At 33.5% G+C, this 21,463-nt stretch overlaps 1 protein-coding gene across 4 annotated transcripts in view; it reads right to left on the bottom strand.

Annotated features, from left to right (window-relative positions):
- Positions 1-21,463, bottom strand: part of PIG-S (phosphatidylinositol glycan anchor biosynthesis class S) — a 106,120-nt gene that overhangs the window by 16,385 nt on the left and 68,272 nt on the right. For all 4 annotated transcript variants that reach the window (XM_076460930.1, XM_076460928.1, XM_076460929.1 and 1 more), the window contains 3 exons: positions 17,388-17,477; positions 15,584-15,768; positions 13,747-13,794 (listed from right to left, as the gene is read on the bottom strand). In XM_076460930.1, the coding sequence (XP_076317045.1) occupies positions 13,747-13,794; positions 15,584-15,768; positions 17,388-17,477 (323 nt within the window). The remainder of the gene's footprint in view (positions 1-13,746; positions 13,795-15,583; positions 15,769-17,387; positions 17,478-21,463) is intronic.

Genomic DNA, 21,463 nt, shown 5'->3' with positions numbered 1-21,463 from the left:
ATGTTATGTCACAATGTTGCTGAATATATGAACCAGTATATCATATGATAACCACAGCTTATAAAATGTTTGATGCCCAAAACTGATCACTTTTGGTAAAAGTATGTAACAGTCCTTTTCAATACATATTCATAAAGATGCATTTTTATCAGGGATTTATAACTTTCAACACAGATATATATATATATATACACACACACACACACACACACACACACACACTTATAAAGCACTAAATACAAAAAAAATTTGGATCAACTTGAAGAATAAGGACCATTCAGAAAGAAACCTACAACAAGTCATGGCCCAACAGTTATAAACAGTTGTACCTTATAACAGTACAGAATTCATGAATCCATAAAGGCCAATGACAAGACCTCTCCATATGCTTCTGGCAATAGTATACAACATAATCAAGGAGGAGGTACACATCTGGATAAGCAACCAAAGTCATGTGTACACAAACTGTTTTTACAACTTATCCAATAATACATGGCATACATCAAGCAAATGGAGAATAATAATAAAAAAAAAAAGGGTGTTCATATTATTCCATATAGACATACTGGTCAAGTTATCAGAAATAGTGCTCATGTATAATTGCATGGTCAGACAGATGAAGCAGTTGCTAGGGAAATGCCATTTTCACATGCTGGATAGATTATGGAGAGAATTTAGGAAGTTTTTTTTTTTTTTAACATGATAGTTTTGCATTAGACTATTTTTGATGGAAAATATGCTGCAGGAATATTGTATAGATTGGTTGTGTCAAGTAGAGCATAATTAGAAGTTGTAACATTGATTGTAACACTGTGGTGAGGCTTCAAAACTGTTTTCATATAAAATACTAAACATATGTAATACCTATACTTTCAATAGTTGGTAATAATGACATTCATCTTATTAACAATAACTAAATTTTACACCTTACAGCTAACTGTTAGTGGCTTATAAGAATTCATAAGTGGTTTATATTTGCCCTGTTGTACTGAAGTTCTCATATATAAAACATTATTAGTAGTTTTAACAAACAAGAAATCGATACTCATTGTGCAGTTTATTGTAACACTTTTTCTTTAAATTAATTAAACTAATTATTGAAAAAATACCTATTACTGCAAAACTATATATTTATTGTTATTATCGTGTTGATGACTCTTCCACTTCTATTTGACACTAGACCAGGCTCTTGTTGATACCTCTAATTGCAAGTTTTTTAATAGTGAGAAAAGGTAATCTAAGAGTTTCTAAAAGTTTTGCTGTAACTTTCTGAGATTAAAAAAAAAAAAAGTTTTCTGGTCTGTAATGTCTACTGAAAAGTCTTTGATAATCACCCCAGATCTTAGTATTAATGTTTGACTGTCAGTATTCAATGTCTATTTTCAGTATTCTTGCACTTCATTTGAAGATCTAGGACGTTCATCACAGTAGTATTTTTATTTATGTTCTTTTAATTTCTCTTGAACAAAACTACCAGTACTTTAGGTTGTACCAGCTATTGTGACAATGGTAATCTTGCCTTTAGCCTAAAACTTGTCAAACTTATTTTGCTTTTCACAGCATCTTTGTTACACCTTGGACTGTTCTCTCTGCAAATCTAGTCAGTTCTGACAATTGAGGTTATATATCATGCATCTGAATTTCCAATCTTCTTCTAGTGTTTGAAATACTTGTTGTTAAAGGGGGCTATTATCAAATGTTAGAACACATGGTATATGCTTTGCAAAGACTGAGTTTATATGATGTACTACTATCATACATGTATCATTTAACTTCACTTTTTTCACAATATCTATAATAATAAATAAACAAGCAGCTATGTTCCAACAAGTTATCAGGGACAACTTGGCAATTTAATGTTTATTAACAGTTCCTTTTGCATCATGTTTCTGTTTGACATTAAAAAAAAAGTGACACAGATTTTTTTAATTTGACCCAAGAATCCAGTTCTATTCTCTTTTTTAAATCCCCAATGATCCAGAATGATAATTTTCAGTATTATTTCACATTGACTTCAGTAATACTAGTTTCTGCACTCTGAACAACAGTCCATCATAAGTTAATCTCTATACACATATAGTTCACACTAATTTTGTTTGTACTTTGTTAAACTAGCCAGGCATTTTATCATGGTTTTTGCATTTTAGTGTTTTTCTGATTTGAATTAATCTTTTATCTGAAACTGATACACATTTTCTAACAATACAGGCTTTGGTTTCATAAATTACTTTTATCATCTTAGCAAATCTGGGCTCACCCATATGTTTTTTATGGCCTATCTGAGAAGATGCATTTCCTTTCCTGGTTTGTAGATGGCTGATTGATTGATTTAGTGTTTTTTGGCACAAAGCAGCTAGGCTATCTGTGCCAAATGTCCAGTAAAAAGGTAAAAATAAATTAAATGTAGTAAAATACATAAAAGGCAATGAAGGTAAAACAAAACATCATTGAAAAACAGAAAAAGCATAAAACCAATGTTGACATCTAGTCTACAATGTTAAGAGAGAAAGCAGAGTAAGAGAAGCTGTAAAGGACTTTCTCAAGCTAAATGGTAATGATCATAACCTGCCAGGAAGACTAACAGGTAAGTATAAGAACCACCGTCAGTCACCTGAAGTTGGTCTTTCCAGTCCTGGTTCTGGGTTATGTGTCATTATGGCCAGTACCAAAAGGTAAAGTAAGAAAAGTGTTAAAAGACATGCAGCAAAATTGTAACAACAACTCGCCAGGATGACTAACGGGTAGTTCAAACAGCAGCATTAGTCACCTGAAGTTGGCCTTTCCAGTCCTGGTGTTGAGTTATTTAATGTCATGGCCATTTTCCAATGTCAAATTGAACTAGAGAGATTGAGACTCTGAAAAGGGAACCACAATTAAAAAGGTGTAATGAATAAATATCAAACATTTAAATGAGGTTAAAAAGATTAATAGTCATCAAAAAACTAAAAACTTTATCAAGGAGGACAGTGTCAACATCACCAATAACACTGTCCAATGTTACAGACAAACCCTGGGACAGAACATGTTTAAAATAGTGCCATCATTGAGAGTCGTAATGATGGCAAGAAAGTAAAATGTGGCTTACAGTGATTTGAGTGTTACACAAACTACACACTGGTGCATCAGCTCCAGATAAAAAAAAACGATGACTTAAAAAACTGTGACCAATGCGTAGTCTAGTCAGTACTTCCTCCTTCCGATCCTTACAGAAGCAAGACAGCCAAAGCCCAATATAGGATTTTATTTGAAAAAGCTTGTCACGCTGCTCACTCCAAGTGGACTGCCAGCTGGCACGGAGCCAAGCTTTGAATACAGGATCATAGTCCATGTATGGAATAGGCACTGTGGTGATAGTGTCAGAGCAGATAGATTTAGCTGCCGTGTCTGCAAGCGCATTCCCGCGAATACCAACGTGGCCTAGTATCCAGAAAAACTGGATAGAAGTAGATATTAATGAGAAATAGGCCAGTTGGTTTTGAATATTAGCGAGAACAGGGTGTGAGCTAACGTGAAGTGATTCCAAGGCCAGTCAGTATAAATAGTGCAGTCAAAGTACTGCTCAGCTTCAATATGATCCAGGGCAAGAGATATGGCATACAGATCAGCAGTGTGCACAGAAGCTGTAGAAAGGATCCCGTATGCAACCACTGAACTGCTACAAACCATGGCAGAGCCCACAGAATTACCTGATTTGGTACCATCCGTGTAAATTGAAATGGAATGATTGTTCGAAAGATGTTCAGTAAATAAAAAACTGTACTTCCAATCAGGAGTATCTGTCTTTTTCAGATGACTTAAAGAAAGGTCACATTTGGGGGCTGTAACAAGCCATGGGGGGATGGGCTGCCCAGTGGATTCTGCAATGTTATCCAAGGAGAGACCCAATTCATCCAATTGCACCTGGATGCAAAGGCCAAAAGGAGCAATGGCAGATCATCTGTTCTGAAAAAGTAAGGCCCACTGAGGAAGGAAAACACATCCCCAGGTGGGATGCTTTGGTAAGGAATGAAAGTTTCGAAAAATATAGTGAAGACAGTTGCAAACGGCGAAAATGCAGAGAAGGTTCATGAGATTCTACATTTTAGCTTTGAACTGGGGAGGTGCAGAAAGCCCCAGTGCAGAGTCGAAGTCCTTGATGATAAATGGGGTCCAGCATCTTTAAGGCCAAGGGTCTGGCAGAGCCATAGACCATTGATCCATAGTTGAGTTTTGAACAAATAAGAACACGATATATCTTTAACATAGAACATCGATCTGCTCTTCAACTGGCGGTAGAGAGGACACGGAGAATGTTCAGTGCTCTTGTGCATTTGATCCGTAGCTGCTTTAAATGTTGTATAAAGGTCAGCTTACAGTCAAAGATAAGCCCCAAGAACTTGATTTCGGGACCACTGGCAGCAAAACTTCACCGATCCGAAGTTCAGGATCAGGTTGAATACCCTGTTGGCAGCAAAAGTGCATCCAAATGGTTTTAGAGAGAGAAAAATGAAAGCCATTTGCTGTAGTCCACTTCAGTACACGATTGAGGGCAGTTTGTAGTTGCCGCTCAATATATCTCATATCTGACGACTGACACGAGATGTGAAAGTCGTCGACAAAACCTTTGCAACAGTGAGAGGGAGTTGTTCAGTGATGGCATTTATCTTTATACTGAAAAGTGTGACACTCAAAACACAGCCCTGAGGGACCAAGTTACTGTACAAAAGAACAGGAATGTGTCAAACCCACACGAACTTGGAATCTCCTGTCCATTAAACATATTTTAATAAACATGGGTCAATGGCCACGTAACCCATATATATGGAGGTCTCACAAAATGCCATACCTCCATGTTGTGTTATAAGCCTTCTAAATGTCAAAGAATATTGATACAAGATGTTGGCATTTGAGAAAGGCTTCTCTGATTGATGTTTCAAGTTGAATTAGGTGGTTCGTGGTTGAGTGCTGTCGTCGAAACCCACACTGGGTGGGCGAGAGGAGGTTGTTTGATTCGAGAAACCAAACAAGACGAGCATTAACCATCCTCTCTAAGGTCTTACAGAGACAGCTCGTCAAAGCAATTGGACAGGTTTGAAGGAATCTTGGGATTTTTCCCAGGTTTAGAGAAAGGTAAGATAATAGCCTGGTGCCAGGCATCAAGAAAACATTCTCCTGCCAGATCCAGTTAAAAACAATTAGAAGAATATCAACAAAAGCAGGAGAGAGATAGCACAGCATCTTATAGTGATATGACATAGTGTACATCATCAGGCCCAACAGATGTACTGCCAGACTGATAAAGGGCCATTTTCAGTTCCACTAGTGTAAAGGGACAATTATAGTCAAGAGACAGTCTGTTCAAAGGAAAGAGGTGAACGCTCTGCCCGAGTTTTGATAGTCAAGAAGGTGGAGGAACAAGCAAAAGTGCTAGATACCCAGCAAAAGCTTTCACCTAGAGTATCGGCAATGCCTTGATGGTGGTAGGTGCACGTGGTGATGTAAATGTCAAAACAAGGATATCTGTCGGCAGTGTAACTCCGTCTTTGCGAGTGGAGATGCGCCTCACTGCAGAAACTCCTTGAGTGGAGAGACCAGCGAGAATATCTAACTCTGACACGTTCTTCAAATCCCTCTCAACAATAATTCATTGTGATGAATTCAAGGTAGCATGAGGGGTAACCTCAATAGGTAAATCCCCAATTGCCGTTGAATTCAAGAGGAGTTCACTGTGTTGGGATGTGAATGTTTCAACCAATATGTCTCCAGATCAAAGCTTCTTTACCAACTTTTGAGAGCCAGCAAGTCCCTCTAGTCCCTTCTACATTAAAAATGGGGACATTTGCCCTAAAGGTTTTTCTGAAAGAGAATGTAATACAAGAAAATGGGGTACAGGTGTTACAGATGTTGAAGATTGCTGCTCAGAGTCTTCAAGACGTGGTTGTTTACCTGTTGATTGTTTTTTCACTATTTTATTTAAATTTTCATGTGGAGGATCCATAGAAAAAAAGGAAAATTTTGGTACCACTGACCCCACCCACCATGCAGCCGTACGAGGGGACGCACTACAATGTCATGCAAGGACATTTCAGCAATGCCAGGGTTTCGTGAGCACTATACCCAAACACCAGCATCAGACACAATGTCCACAACACCTGTTGAGAACTTCCAATACTAGTACTTGGTTGACTAGCCCAAGTGGACCAGCCAACTGACACAAGGGAGGCCACCCAAAGGCATATACACACATACTATTTTACATCATAGTTATACAGTTACGGCAGAAAGTGTGTTCGTACCCCTGCGTCCCGAGTAGTTTTTCTTCATAACTTAAAAAGTATCATGATTAAAATAACGAAATTATAGTATATTATACATATCATACTAACACACATCTACATAAATTTTTATGTATATTGAATGACAAATAGTGTTTATAAACAAATAACCAAATAAACATCGGAGGGGCAGAAAGTGTTCGTGTGTCTACTTTAATGATCAATTGTGTAACCTTTCAGGTGAATTACTTGGCGCAATCTCTCCTCATAGCCCTCCATGATCGTTTGACAGTATTCAACCAGTATTTTCTTCCATTCTTCTTTACAGAAGGCCTCCAACTCTTGCAAGTTTTTCAGATGACACTGATGAACCCTGGTATTCAACTCATGCCAAATGTTTTCAATTGGGTTGAGATCGGGTGACTGTGATGGCCACTCCAGAATGCTTATGTGGTTCCTCTGCAACCAGGATTGCACATATTTTGATGTGTGCTTAGGGTCATTGTCATGCTGGAAGATCCAACAACACCCAAGCCGCAAGTTCCAAGTATCATTCTTGATACAAGTGCCTAACATATCAACGTACTCTTCTTTTTTCATGATCCCATTGATGCGGTGAAGGCTGCCTACACCAGAAGAGCTGAAGAAACCCCATAGCATGATCAAGCCACCTAAGTGTTTAATTGTAGGGACAGTGTTCTTTGGAAGATTTTATTTCCCTTTCTCACAGAAAATATAGCAAACATCATTGTGGCCAAAAAGCTCAATTTTAGTCTCGTCTGACCAAAGTATACCCTTCCAACAGGTAAAGAATTTATCTACATGTTTTCTTGCATACCTAAATCACGCTTCTAAATGAACAGGCTTCAAATATGGTGTTCTACGAGGATGGCATGCTTTGAACCCAGAAAAGCATAACATGTTCGTAACTGTACAGGTGCTTACTTCAACTCCAGTTTCCCTTACCAGTTTCTGTATGTCATTACGTGTTAAACGAGAGTTCCTACTAACTTCTCTGAGAACCTTCCTCTTGGTTCTCTCTGGAAATTTGGTGGGAAGTCCGGAATGAGGGAGGTTGGCAGTTGATCCTGTACCCCTAAACTTGGCAATTATGCTATAAACAGTAAATTTTGGCACATTAAGTTGTGTAGCAATACCGGAAAGAGACACATGCGACTTGTATTTTACAATAATTCAGTTTTTTTAATCACTGGACACTTGTTTCTTGTTTGCCATGATGACCAAGTAGATAATGAAGGAGACAGTGCAAAATTGCTGGAAATAAATTTTTTGCTGGCTAAATTCCAATAATTATAACCCACTGTCTAGTTTTGGAAATGGTAAATTTTGTTGATTCGCCAAACTAAACAAAATTTTTAAGGGAATATCAGTTTTTTCACACGTTCGGAAATGTACGAACACTTTCTGCTCCTCCAATTTTTGGTTATTTGTTTATAAACTATTTATTTGTCGTTTAATTTACATAAAAATTTATGTAGATGTGTGTTAGTATAATATTTATAATATATTTTACGTCTATTAGCCTAATTGTGATACTTTTTAAGTTATGAGGTAAAAACTACTCGGGACACAGGAGTACTAACACTTTCTGTCGTAACTATAAATTTGAACAGATACACAATAATACCTACCACATGGTACATATTCTCATTATTTTTTGGTGTAAATATTCCACTGATTTCTTCCACTTTGGACTTTATACACTTAAAGGTTGTCCTTATTTAATGTGTCCAATATATTTAGATTATTTTATGTAGAGGTGAAGATTTCTTTTGTTTAATTTTAAGCTTTTTTTTTTTTTATATGCCTTTTTAATGCTTTTCTGAATCAAAATCCTGCTCTTCTTGTGTGCATCCCCAGAGTAGTACTTTGTGCATTTAGCTCTTTCCACTGTGATTAGAGAGTTCACCCAATCTATGAGCTTATTTATTGGTGCTATAATTTTCTGCTTGATACATCCTTTTAGGCCTTTCATTAACATAACATTCCATTTCTTAGACAACTTTTTGTATCTGTCCAGAATTAGCTTTTCCAATAACATTATCTCTTTTCACCCACAATTTTTCAGCTCTATTTTAATATATAACTTAAATTACATCTTTATTAGTAACAGGTAAGTTAACATCCAATTGATTTTCATAAAGCTGTTTTCTACACAAATACTTTCTACAAAGAATTTGTTGACAATGTTTTCAATTTTTACTTGCACCATCTGTTTCATAACAAGCATCTATCTTTCCACAACTGAATGTAAGTTATTAATGATACTTTGAGATTTCAATTAATTTTATATAATGTTTAAACTTTATATCTGTACCTAATAATTTACTACGTTTATTATAGCTTGCTGAAGATGGAACTTGTATATTCTGAAATGTCCAAGAATTAAATGTTTGTTAATGAACATGCACATGTCAAATGTTCATTGAACCTCCCACTGTCCTGTTATTCATCATCAAACCACTATTATCATTAACAGTGCTAGTTTTATGAACTATCTTCAGAATTTTCCATAGACTTCCAACTGAAACATGATGTCTTGCTGCAATTTTTTGTACAAGTATTCACAAAAAGCCAAAATATTTATTTCTACACATCTGTTATACAGCATTTAAATTCTGGAAGCCATTATTAGATTGACACTACTACTATTAGGTACTGACTGAGCTATCTGCATTCCTATAGACTTTACAATGGTAAAGATATTTCTGACTAGTTGAATGACAACTAAACACAGTGTAACTATCAACACGTAAATGTACTCAGGTGCAGTTCATTTTTATACTGTAAAGGGGTAGAATTCCTGTAGTATATGCCTTTCATACCCATTTTTTTGTAACGTTTCTATAATTACTTCCAGTATTGTGTAGATATAGTACACACACACACATTTGACCTAACAACCTGCACTTGACAAGGTTTTGAAAAGCAACATTTAACTACATTTATTGGAAGCTATAAAGCATTTTCAGTCACCAGAGTTTTGGCCATTTAAACTTAGTACATCTTATGAAGAGGAGTTCTTCACTTAAATAAGTGAATATGCATATCAGATTTTAAGTTGCAAAATGCTAATATAAACCTTTAAAGTCAAACAGCAAAATGAAATTGTTAGTTTAGAATTTTTGTAAATAAACTAATTTAAAACACATTTACTTACAATATTTACCTGTTTATTTACAAATTACAAGTAAAATAAGCTAAGAAATAACACATGCATAGCTCAATGTGTAGTAGGAAAGCTTTAATCAAGGGGTGGCACATGTACTGAAGTTGTAAAACTTCCAAATGTTACCCTTTTTTTAACCTAAAAAAGAATAAATCTTTATTCTAACATAATGAGATGAATTTTAAAATTTTCATTAATTTGCATTAATCCTCACCTTAGGCTGACTACATATCCTATTGAAAACTTCATACACACTTGTTCATGCTCCTGTGTCTTTGAATCCCTGAGGTTGACTTATACCCAGATGTTTGTAGAAGTTAATACAGAAGCTGGTGGGTAATCTTCTCTTTAATACATATAACAAAATGGTAACTGGCACAGGTAATTTATATCTATGATACACTGCACTATGACTCTTGTCTAATTTAATAGTGTGTAGCACATACACATAATGCTGAATTTGTAAATAACACAATTAGTTCTTTCATATGTTGGGAAATGCAGTTATTAATTATAATATCCCACTTTCAGTAGCTAAAGACATTATTGCAGACAGCTAAAAGTTAGTATTAATGAGACCTAGTGCCTTTGTTATTTAAAACTAAAAACTTTAATTTCTCTTCGTTGTTACAATTACATTTATTCTAAGTGTACTACTCTTTTTAACTTGACTTTTTGGTTATTGTAATGTTAGCAAATTACGATTACGGAAAAGCACTGAAACTACACAAAACAAACAGTGGAGAAAAAGCTGCAGCTGAGATGGGACTGATCTAAAAATGTTTCAAGGACAGGAAAGGGGCACTTCTAGATCAAAGTCAGTAATAAGCTATTGAAAAACCTTTGGTCATGCTGTCAACCCATGTTTGAGACAAAGAGATTAACTTTTTCCATATGGGATGAGTCAATGTGACTGACCTATTAACTACAAAGTAACCATTAGAGTTGCCATATTATCAACTTTTAATATACATTTTCTGTGTCTTTACAATATTTAGCAAGTTTCCAGTTAATATATAACAAGTCTTTTGTACAGAACAACTCAGAATTTTAAATTATGTTTTCATAGTAAACCTTTATACATATTTTTATTTTCTCTCCCCTCACTTTATATGGACTTAGTCAATTTCAGAATTTTCCAACCACTATAAAAAGAAAATGAAATAAACTTAACCTGTTTTTCTCTTTTAAATGGCTCCAAACTGTAACAGGAAACTATATTTATTTATCTTAAATAACTTAAGGCTCATGACAATTTACAACTATTTCTATTTAATTTTATTGTTTTATTACCTTTTAAATCATGTCTAACCAATGATCTATTCAAGCAAGCTGTAAATCACTTGGCAAATGTAAAGCTCAAGTTACCAAACTGAATGACATAAGGTACAAAATATTCATGAGCACACCTGGTAGAGAATTATTACTTTTCACTGTCTTTCATATTTTAACTTTATCTAGCCTAGAATGTTTCTAATCTTTACATTTTTGTTACTTTTAACATGAAGTATAGTACTTAGCTTTGATATCTCTGAAATCTGAGCTTACACTTTTAATATTAATGATAAAACAATTAAATAATTTTCATTTACTTCATTAATTCACCTAAAAACAACAACAAGCACAAAGCAAACAATGTGCTATAAATAAAATAATTTAACTTGCTTTCTAAGTGTGGCATAAAAGCCTTAAAATAATTCCATAAGCTTCTTGATTTGAACACCATGAGAGAGTTTTTCAAGATGAAAATCAAATACACAGTAGTCTATACTGAAAACATATGATAATTCAGTTAATGGATTAAAACTCTGCCTTTCTACTGGTTATAACTGTTGTGATGTAAAACATCAGATAGAGTTATTGGCAAAGTTTGAGAGAAAGGATGTGACAAGTGAATCTGATTTTCTAGTTTAGCTCTCCATACACAAATAAGATTCAATGCTATAAAAATTAAGATTTTGTCTCAATAGTATCTGTATTATTATGGATAATTTACATTAAAAACTCTTTTCTTCAGAGAGCTGTGGTAAATAAATTAAACAATAACCAATATCTAGAGATCATGTGTCAAAATTGTCATACAAAGGGAGACTGAGGATTTATTCAAATATTTCTTTACTTATTAATATAATGTTCAGTTGTTATCTCTCTTGAAAATGTGAGTGCACCTTATTATCTAGAATGAAAACTTAAATGATATGAAAATTTGATTTATCCACACATAGGTTTAATACAAAATTATTTGTATATATATATATTGAGAATAAAGTAGTTTAATTAAATTCTGAACTTAATTGTAAAATGTCAGCACAGTTTAATCTAAAACATAGAAAAAGGGTTAAAGAATTGGTAGTAAAAAATCCCAGCTGCCCTACTGATTAACTATCAAAAGCAATATTACAGTATATCAAACATGAGTCACTGTAGCAGTTATCATTACGAATGTCTTAAAACCAATTGAGATGGTCTCTATGAAACTCTTAGATGACTGTGACTAGCCCAAATATTGCCACATGTCCCCAAAGAGAAAGACAATATGTGCATATTGGACAAAGACATACAGAAGTTGGTTTGGATAATCATGGACTTAGCATTGCATAATACATGCCTGTAGCCTGTAATGATACAAGGATGTGAGGTTTTTCTTTCATTAGTCAGTCTTTATCTACTTGTAACAGGCATTTTTTTTAGTGGGTACACAGTAGCATTACAGTTGGATCTATTTCAATTTATTTGTTATTCAACAGCCAGTGCCTTATTTTACTCACTGATCACATTAATTTTGTTGTATGATGTCTCTCTTAAATGTCATTATTAACTGTATTTAGTTAAGTTTCATATATGCTTTTAAACTAAGAATTGGTTCTTCTACCTTTCTTTTAGTAATGTAAAATTCCACTTCTCAGATATCTCTGTATTTGTTCCTAATACTATTTTTCCAGATACAAGGTCTTTCTTTTTTTTCTTCATAACTTTTAAGATTCATTTCAATATATAAACTACATCTTTATTATTATTAGATAAGTCCACTTTCCCATTCATTTTACATGAAAGTGTTTATGTATAGATACCTTCTGTGAAGAATTCCTCAGTACCATTTTAGAATTCCTATTCACCCATCAGAAACACCTTATCTGTTTTACACATCTGCACAATGATTTTTTTTTTACACACTTTAAAAAGTTTCTGTTCAGTCTCATTTTGCATAAACTGCCTTTTTTCAACTTGCAGATTTGTTTTCTTGCTTTCCTCCCCTTTCTGGTCATTTTAGAAGTTCTACAAATATGTATTGTTTCCTACAGTTTCAAATCAAACTCCCTCAACACTCTAGAATGAATTTCTTTCAAATTAATCCCCCATACTGTTTTATCTTTGATTAAAGATTCATGAGGATTTCCACATTTGTGTGATTTAGTTGCCACCTTTGTCAATATACTGATCAATAGTTTTCGTACCCCCTTCAGAATGAGTATTAAATTATGTTTTTAAAACATTTCCTTTCTCTTAAGATCACAAAACTCTTCAAACTACGAGAGCAGTACCCAAGTCATTTTCTTCAATTAATGAAAACCTGTAGAATGCTTCTAGCATGTGTATTCCAATACCTGAAGAAAGAATGAGCATTACACTCTTGCAGACTATTAACCTTCTTATACAGCACTGAAATAAACTAACCTGTTTCCTCCAGATATCAGTGATATTACCTTTCAGGTCAAAGTTTTAGGTGGCACTAATAAATTCATTTTTACATTTTTTCTGACATTTCTATTAAACATTTTATCAAATGAACTTTAATTTAAAAACAAAACAAGAACAATCAGAGAATCAGTTAATCTGTAAAATGTTAGTCATGTTGAATAACATAAAGCTTAGATAACTTAAATTATTTTATAAACCAAAGCATGCAACAAAGTTATAATCATGTATTTATGTCCAAATTGAACTAGTCACCTCAAGAAATAAAAATACAGCAGTTTACATAATTTTGATTAGATTTAATACTGGAAGTAAGGGGCTAATCACAATAAAAAAAAAACAACAACTAATATATATATATATATATATGTATAGACACACACACATGCATTACTACATTGGAAGAGTCTGCTTGCATTTCACGAAACCTAACCACATCAAGTTCTCCACAGAAATAATGATTCTATCTGTATTACAAATTTGTCAATAAAACTGTAGTATTCCATTTTTTTCTTTAAGGAATATTTCCAATATATTTATTAAATGATACAAAATACTTTACATTGTTTTACAGTAATACAATTTGTAGAGCAACATTTCACTCACCCAATCAGTACAGGTATAGTTTTGGATGAAGAGCAATCCATTGCAGTCCTAAGATAGAATAAACAAAAACTAGTAACCATTACTTGAAACATTAATATAAGCAGTTGAGTTTTTTTTTCTTTATAATAGTCAACTACCTAAGAAGAATGCATGAAATTAGAAGAAAGAATTTTAAGACATTTCCTATTACCAGTTAAATGAATAATAGTTTCTCAACCATGTGCTAGCCCTACTACATAATGAAAGTAGCAGGAAATAAATGGTTGATTGGTTGATGTTTATTGGAACAAAGCAACTATATTATCTGTGCCAAACAACCAGTAACAAAAATTAAAATTATTATAAAATGTAAAAATTAATCAAAGTGAAACTAAACAAACTTCAACTGTGAATATTAATAATGCAGTCATTCAGAGTTGTAACAATGGCACAAAAATAAAACATGGGCTATTGTGACTTGAGTGTTACAAAAGGTCACATGTTTGTGCATCAGTTCAAGATAAAAGAAAATGGTGAGTTAAGAAACTGTGACCAACATGTAGCATAGCCAGGACAACTTCCTCCTTCTGATCCTTAATAAAACAAGATGTCAAAAGAGCAACTGAAGATTTTATCTGGAAAAGCTTATTATCTCGTTGATCATTCCAAGTCAACTGCCAAATGAATACAGTACCATAGTCCATGGACAGGACAGGCACAGCAGTGCCAGCATCAGAGCAGAGCCAGCAAGCTCATTCCCGTGAATACCAACGTAATCTTGTATCCAGAAAAACTGGATAGAAATGGGAGGTAATGAGAAATGGGCCAGTCAGTTTCAAACATCAAAAGAACAGGGATAAAACTAACGTGAAGCAATTCTAGAGCCAGTAGAGAGCTAAGCAAGTCAGTATAAATAGTGAAATTGCCGTACTGCATAGCTTCTATGTGATCCAGAGCAAGAGAAATAGCATACAATTCAGCAGTGAACACAAAAACTGTAAAGGGAATCCTGTGTGCAACTACAAAACCACAGCAAACCATGGCAGAACCCAAAAAGTCATCTGATTTTGAATGGGAATAGAAGAATGGTTTGAAAGATGTTTGACAAATAGAAGACAGAAGGAAAACTTTTGAAAATTTATATTTAATAAAAATGTGGTCGAAAGGAACAAAAGCATTAATGCTAACATTAACTTGAATACATGTATCAAAAACATGTAGAAAAGCCTTGTAGATTTTCATACACTTAAATGATTATAACTAAACAAAAGAATAAATCTGAAAATTTAAAAATAAATAATTTACAAGGTATTAAATGAGATTAATTAGTAAAAAATTCACTGCAAAAAAAAAGATATTGTTTCATTTCAAGAGAATGAGTTATACCATGTTCTTCAAGAAATATTTTACAGAATGTGAAAGCAAACAACTCTGTTTAGGAAAACATGAAACCAATAAAAACTGTCATACTGCTTATGTCAAATGTACACACACAAATGTGACAGGAATCTTCATAAAAGTGTGTCAATTACTCAGTGTTATAAAAAACTCAAATTATTACAACATTGGTATTTCACAGTGCTTTAAGTTACAGTTATTCAATACTTAGTTTCATCTACACTTTTAAATTGTGTCAACTATTTATAAAAACTAGCTTTTTTAACTTTATTATAATTGACAGTTATCAGTTGAAAACTTTTATTATGCTTATTTTATGACAACTGTTAGCTAGAAAAAACAAAAAACCTGGAGTTAACTTCATAATATTTTTAAACTCAAAATGAAATAAAAATGTTTCGTTCTTGGGTAAGTGATTGCCATAACCTTCACATCTGTTTAGAACATAAAAATTATTTACTCTGTCACCACAATGATGAATTCCAATCAATGCCTTTAACTGAGACAGAAATACTTTCATCACTTCTTTCACATCCAGATGTACAGTGGAAGGTAATGCACTGCCCTCTGTTGGAGGAGGAATATTGTACACATAAACCCCTCCCCATCGTGCAGAGAGGAAGGAATTTGTGTTGAGATGTTCACCTTGAAAACACAATGAACAAAAATATTCATCACAGAGAAGCATACAGAAAATCTGTCATTCATGTGAGAATCTATATAAAAATCAAAATCTTAATAAATAAAACACATAAAAAGTAATATCAAATCAAAAGTAATATAATAAAGTTGGTATAGTTGAGCTAGTCTGGAAATATTTCATTTGGTTTAATTATAAAACCTGCTTAAGTTTATCTACAAACAGCAAATTTTCTTACTTCACATAAATTCTACAAAAATATGTATGAGTGTATTTTATTATAGTAAAGCCAGAGGAGGATTTATAAAAAAAAAAAAAACTTTATTCATGTAGATATAATAATTGTAAAATAACTGTAAATTCCTAATAAAAACAGGAAACCTAGTATTCAATTTGTTTTAAAAAATAAACTGAAAAAAAGAATTTTTTCTTTACACTGTTGGAAAGATTTAGTTTGTTTTCAATTTTGCACAAAGCTATTGGAAGGTTATTTTGTAAAGTAAAGATTCCAGGGAGTATTAAAACCTCCATTATTTTCATATGATGTAATATATTAAAATCACTATGATAACGGTACGTAGATTACTGCAGTAATTGAACAATTAACGTTTGTATTTTCAATACACAATAACACGTATGAAGTTATTAAAAATAAAATACTTTCAAAAACTGATAAAGTGCATTAAGGCCATGCTATAACTTGATCTGCTGTAGCATAGAACTTGGTATAATGTCTGTCTTCTTAGAACCCAATTTAAATGTATCCTTTCAGACCACATTTCTGATGTTTTTTTTATAATGTGTTAAGCATTACTGCAGCATAAATGTTTCATAAATGATGACACTTTGTTCTTTATTAACTGCTGGATTATTGGTTATACATTCATTGTTATTTTAATAATAAATTAATGATTACAAAACATACAGTTAGATTTATAATTAGAGAATGAGGTGGTAGCGTCACAACTAAGAGGCTCAGTAAATGAAATTCCCCCACAGTAATTAAACACAATTTTTTTCTATTTCACTACAAGTCAAATGTGTGTTACCAGAAGTCTGTTTAGATCAAATCAAATGATTGATCAGTAATTTTGTATTATTCTGGCAACTGACTTGACACTTTCAGATATCGCATTCTGATGTAGTCTAGCAACATGGACCCTTGGAATGCATTATAGTGAGGTTCCATTGTACTGTCATTTGTATTATCCAAACAAATACTACTGAAAGCATATTCTGTAGACCAACTAAAAACAGTACGATATAAAAATATTATATCAATATTAATCTTATAAGAAAAAAAAATGTTATTACTAACATTCAAAACCTTCAAATACAGAGAGACAGAGAACAGTTTGCATTCATTGTATCTGCTTAAGAGTGTATGTGGCTTTGGTCTCTGTTCAAGGTATTAACGTGAAAAGTGACAATATCTTCCACATGCTTATAGTGGTTTAAGTTATCCAACTGTATTATTGACAGCAGAATATAAGAAATCTTGTGGATTTCAATAAGCTAAAATAATAAAAACTGCATCACCACACACTGATAAACTCCGTGAAAACTTCACATTTAATACTCTATTCTGCTTTTAACTATTCAAAAGCAATATAAGAGCTATTACCTTTCTCTGTGTAGATTTGTAGAGGATACAGTTCCTGAGGTGGCACATATGTCACAAAATTCAAGGTTGGATTTAGTGAAGAATGAGATCCTAATAGTTCAGAATAATTTACTTTTATTATACACCATGTGAATTACATCTAAAATAAATACAACAATTATTAATGCCAGATATTATATTCTAACTGTAACCACAGCAACAAACTTGTTTAATGTGTGAATATAAATGTGGCATTACTCTGACAACATTTGCCTGTTTATCAAAATGAAACTACTTCACATTTTTAATAAAGAAAAGGTAAGTAAATGCTATAAGCATATGCATCTGAACACTTAAGTGGATTAAAAAAATGTGTATTAGTATTTCTTTACAATAAGTGCTTTTAGACTTTAATCTCAGTTTCTAGAATGAATAAGGTTTGCTACACTACTGAGCGTTTCAATCTCCATTTCTTTCATATTAATTTTAAACAAACCAAAAGTTAATACTACATCTGCATAAATAAAATTAGAAAAAACAGTAATACTTTTTGATACAAGTCCACTTTGGATTACAAAGATGCCAAGTATGGCAATGTCCACACCAATATTTGTATGTTAAGATTATTTTACACTAATTATGTGTGTGTGAAACACAGTAAAAAATTAACCCAACTTACTTATTTAACTTACAAGTGGATTATAAATTTCTCATATGATGCCACTCTCTCTGTTAATTTTTTGCAAAGTTTCTAGAACTTTACATTTACTAAATATGCTGCACATGACTCCCAAAATATGAATATTAAACAAATTTCTATCTTAAGAAAGAAATCATTTATGTTAAAAATTACACATTTTTGTGCGGAGAAAACTGTTTGTGTATTCACTATATGAAAAACATCAAGTATGTAACCATAGTTAGCATTCCATAAAATAAAAATAGAAATTCCAGAGTTTACACAAATCAGTGCTTCTGTTTTCAAAGACACCTTTGCACTGACACATACAAGCATCTGTATGTGATATTCTATTCTATTTACAATCCCCATCAATAAATGATGTGAAACCTACTATTTTTATATTTCACAGGAGAAAGATTTAGAAATAATCATAACAATAAATATTATCACATTTAACGAAAATAATCTTGTATAATACAATGTCATACAATGTTCTTTCATGGCAACAGTAAGTAAAAACACTGGTGGCACAATGATTTAACTGACCTCTTGATCTACCCACTGACTTAATACGTGTTAACAGTTTTGTCTGTCTTAGTATATAGTGCATTATAAAAAAAATCAACTTATTTGAAGAAACTGTGATAATACTTCAAGCAACTTAAAATAATTGATTTTTTTTAATTGACACTTTTTAAGGCACATTTCAAAAACTGTTACCATGCATGATCTGGTTCTGTCACCTTGTTGAACTAATTCCAGCTCTTTGGAAGTGTTAGTTTATGCGTCACTCTTATTGATGCATAACTATCCTCTACAATATTTAAATTATTTTGAAACTACAATTGGAAAAAGAAAAACTGCTAACAGATAAACACCATGCAAATAAATGAAAAACCAGAGTAATACTAACCACACACAAGTAAAACTAAATAGCCTTCTACATCTATCTAACTGGTAACATATTCAGTCAACAAACCTGGATGCCCCTCTTTAAAACATTAAAATAGTAAGATAGTTCAAGTTCTAATGGCCTAGACCTCAGACAAGTTTTAAATGTACAAGAATTACATAAAACAAACGAGGATCACATCCTGGCCACTAACGAAACAGAAAATAGCCCTCCTCAGGAGATCCCTGAATATAGCAGCAGATTAGCAGCTGAGATGTAATAAAATCTAGTTATTAATTAATAAGTTGATTTAAATGACCACTTGTATAAGTTACCAACCATGACAATGATTGGTGTCCAATCATTACAACTTAAGTAATAAAAAATTGTGTAAACACTGAGATAGGAAAAATGTATTAAGCTAAATTGTCATTTAAGTCTGAATTGCACAGATTTTTGCACATACCAGTGTGCTACTAAGACATAAAAGGTATAAAGTGAAAATTTCAATACACTGAAAATATAGTAGGAAAATATTAACTTCAAATATGATTGCCTAACCCCTCTCACAATTATAGCTAAAATCCCACAGTGATCAGATGGAGAGAACAGTTTAAAATTACCAAGATGAGCATCCTTGAAAAGCATCTAAAGAACACCCATGTAGTGTGTCATACATCTGAACCAGGTATACTCTTTGCACAAGTGGAGCCAACTGATGTTGTATTGCAGTTCAATGGTGAAAGAGATTCATCTCAAATCCAAGAGAAAGAGGAATGCATTTAGAATGGGTAGGGTATGTTGGACCATAATCCAGAGGTCTACTCCAGTCCAGATCAGTGGTACTGAGAGGAACTTGACTAGCCCTTAGACCTCAACCATTCACCTCAGGTGTAGGAACCAGAAAGGAAGAGAGCCCTGTTTCAAGAACTTAAACTAACATGTGTGCAAGTTCAACATAACCTGGAACAAAAAAAACACCAGGAATGTACATCCAGATGACATCAGGAAGGTGAAAATACAAATACACTGTGGAGAAACAATTCCAGTATAAAAACAAATCACCATTGCAGATGTAATAATCAGTCCACCTATAGAAGGAATATCCCAGCCCACTTCCATGTAAGTATTCATATTGGCTGGTCCAGTTCCAATCAAAACCAGTTGCATAGGAACTGACATCCAGGAATTAGTAGGAAAGAGAGTTCCCAGATGGAAAGACAATGTGTAAAATAGATGGAAATATCCAGTCCAGGCCAGCAGCATCTGGAATAAAACATCACATCTGTAGCAGAAGGATAATCACATATTCCGACAGGAAGAAAGCCACCACCCTAACCTCAGCAGAAGCTGGAAAATGGTAAGGACTCTCATACTCCACTGAAAAAAAAAAGGGGAGGGGAGGAGGTGCAACCTAAGGAATGTTAGACATGACCAGCAATCTATTTCTGCTTTACTCATGTTGGTCCATGAATGTATGGTGTGGTATGAACATATTTGTAATGCAATATACTGTTGGAAAGGATATGCAAGCAGTCTTGTGGAACACACCCATCTCAACAGTGTGTGTATTAGACCTTTAGAATTTATGGTGTGAATTTTGGATATCAGTATACCTGGACACTGGACAGACACCATTTGTCACAGAGCAAAATCCACAGCATATGAATAAGGTCCCTGCAAAAAAACAACAACAAAAACCCCATTTAGAGTTGTATTGATGTATGGATAATGGCTAGAGGTGGAAGACAATATCCAGCTCAGCAGGAAACTGCCAGATGGTGCAAGCAGCATAACACCAAAGTGTGAGTAGTTTGCATGCTAGCCTGGATAACCTCCTCCAAAAAATGACCATAAATGAGCAACCAAGAACAGTGGGAGATGACAGATCATACTGAATGATACACAGAACAAATCATGCTGAATGATACACACAGAACAACTGGCATGATTCTGGAGAAAGAGAGGAATATTTAATTTGGATAACATGCTGAACTCAACTGGTAAGGGTGACAGGAGAATATCATTAAAAGTGGACAGATTCCTATAAATAAAAATGGGAGTGAGAGTCCTGGATGGGCATTGTGTGCAAAATGTAATACTATAAAGCATGGATTGGACACAGGAGGCAATCTAGGTCACAGCAGGATTAAATATGGGATATGAAAGTTAGAGAAATAACTGAAGAGAAAAACAGATGTCAAAATTAAAGGGAGATGACAGAACCAACCTACAGCTCACGGTGATTGAGAAGGACAGATTCCTGTCAAATTTATGATCTGAGAATGAGAAAAAATGGATAATCTATGCTTGATAGGCTATAGGGAGACAAAATTAATGATATTCATGAAGAAAGGACAGAGAAGAAAAACATGGTTGACCACGAGGGAAAAAAGTAAAAAACTGATCTGATAAGAAGTGGAATGGATGAGAGAAATTATGCAGGGTAAAAATGGATGCTAAGGTATGCATAAAAGAAAAGTCCTTCCAGTTCTGGTTGAACACGTCCACAGCCAAACTAAA

This window comes from Tachypleus tridentatus, chromosome 10, assembly GCF_004210375.1.
Source record: "Tachypleus tridentatus isolate NWPU-2018 chromosome 10, ASM421037v1, whole genome shotgun sequence".
Classification (NCBI taxonomy): Eukaryota; Metazoa; Arthropoda; class Merostomata; order Xiphosura; family Limulidae; genus Tachypleus; species Tachypleus tridentatus.
This window is presented reverse-complemented; position numbering and strand designations above follow the sequence as displayed.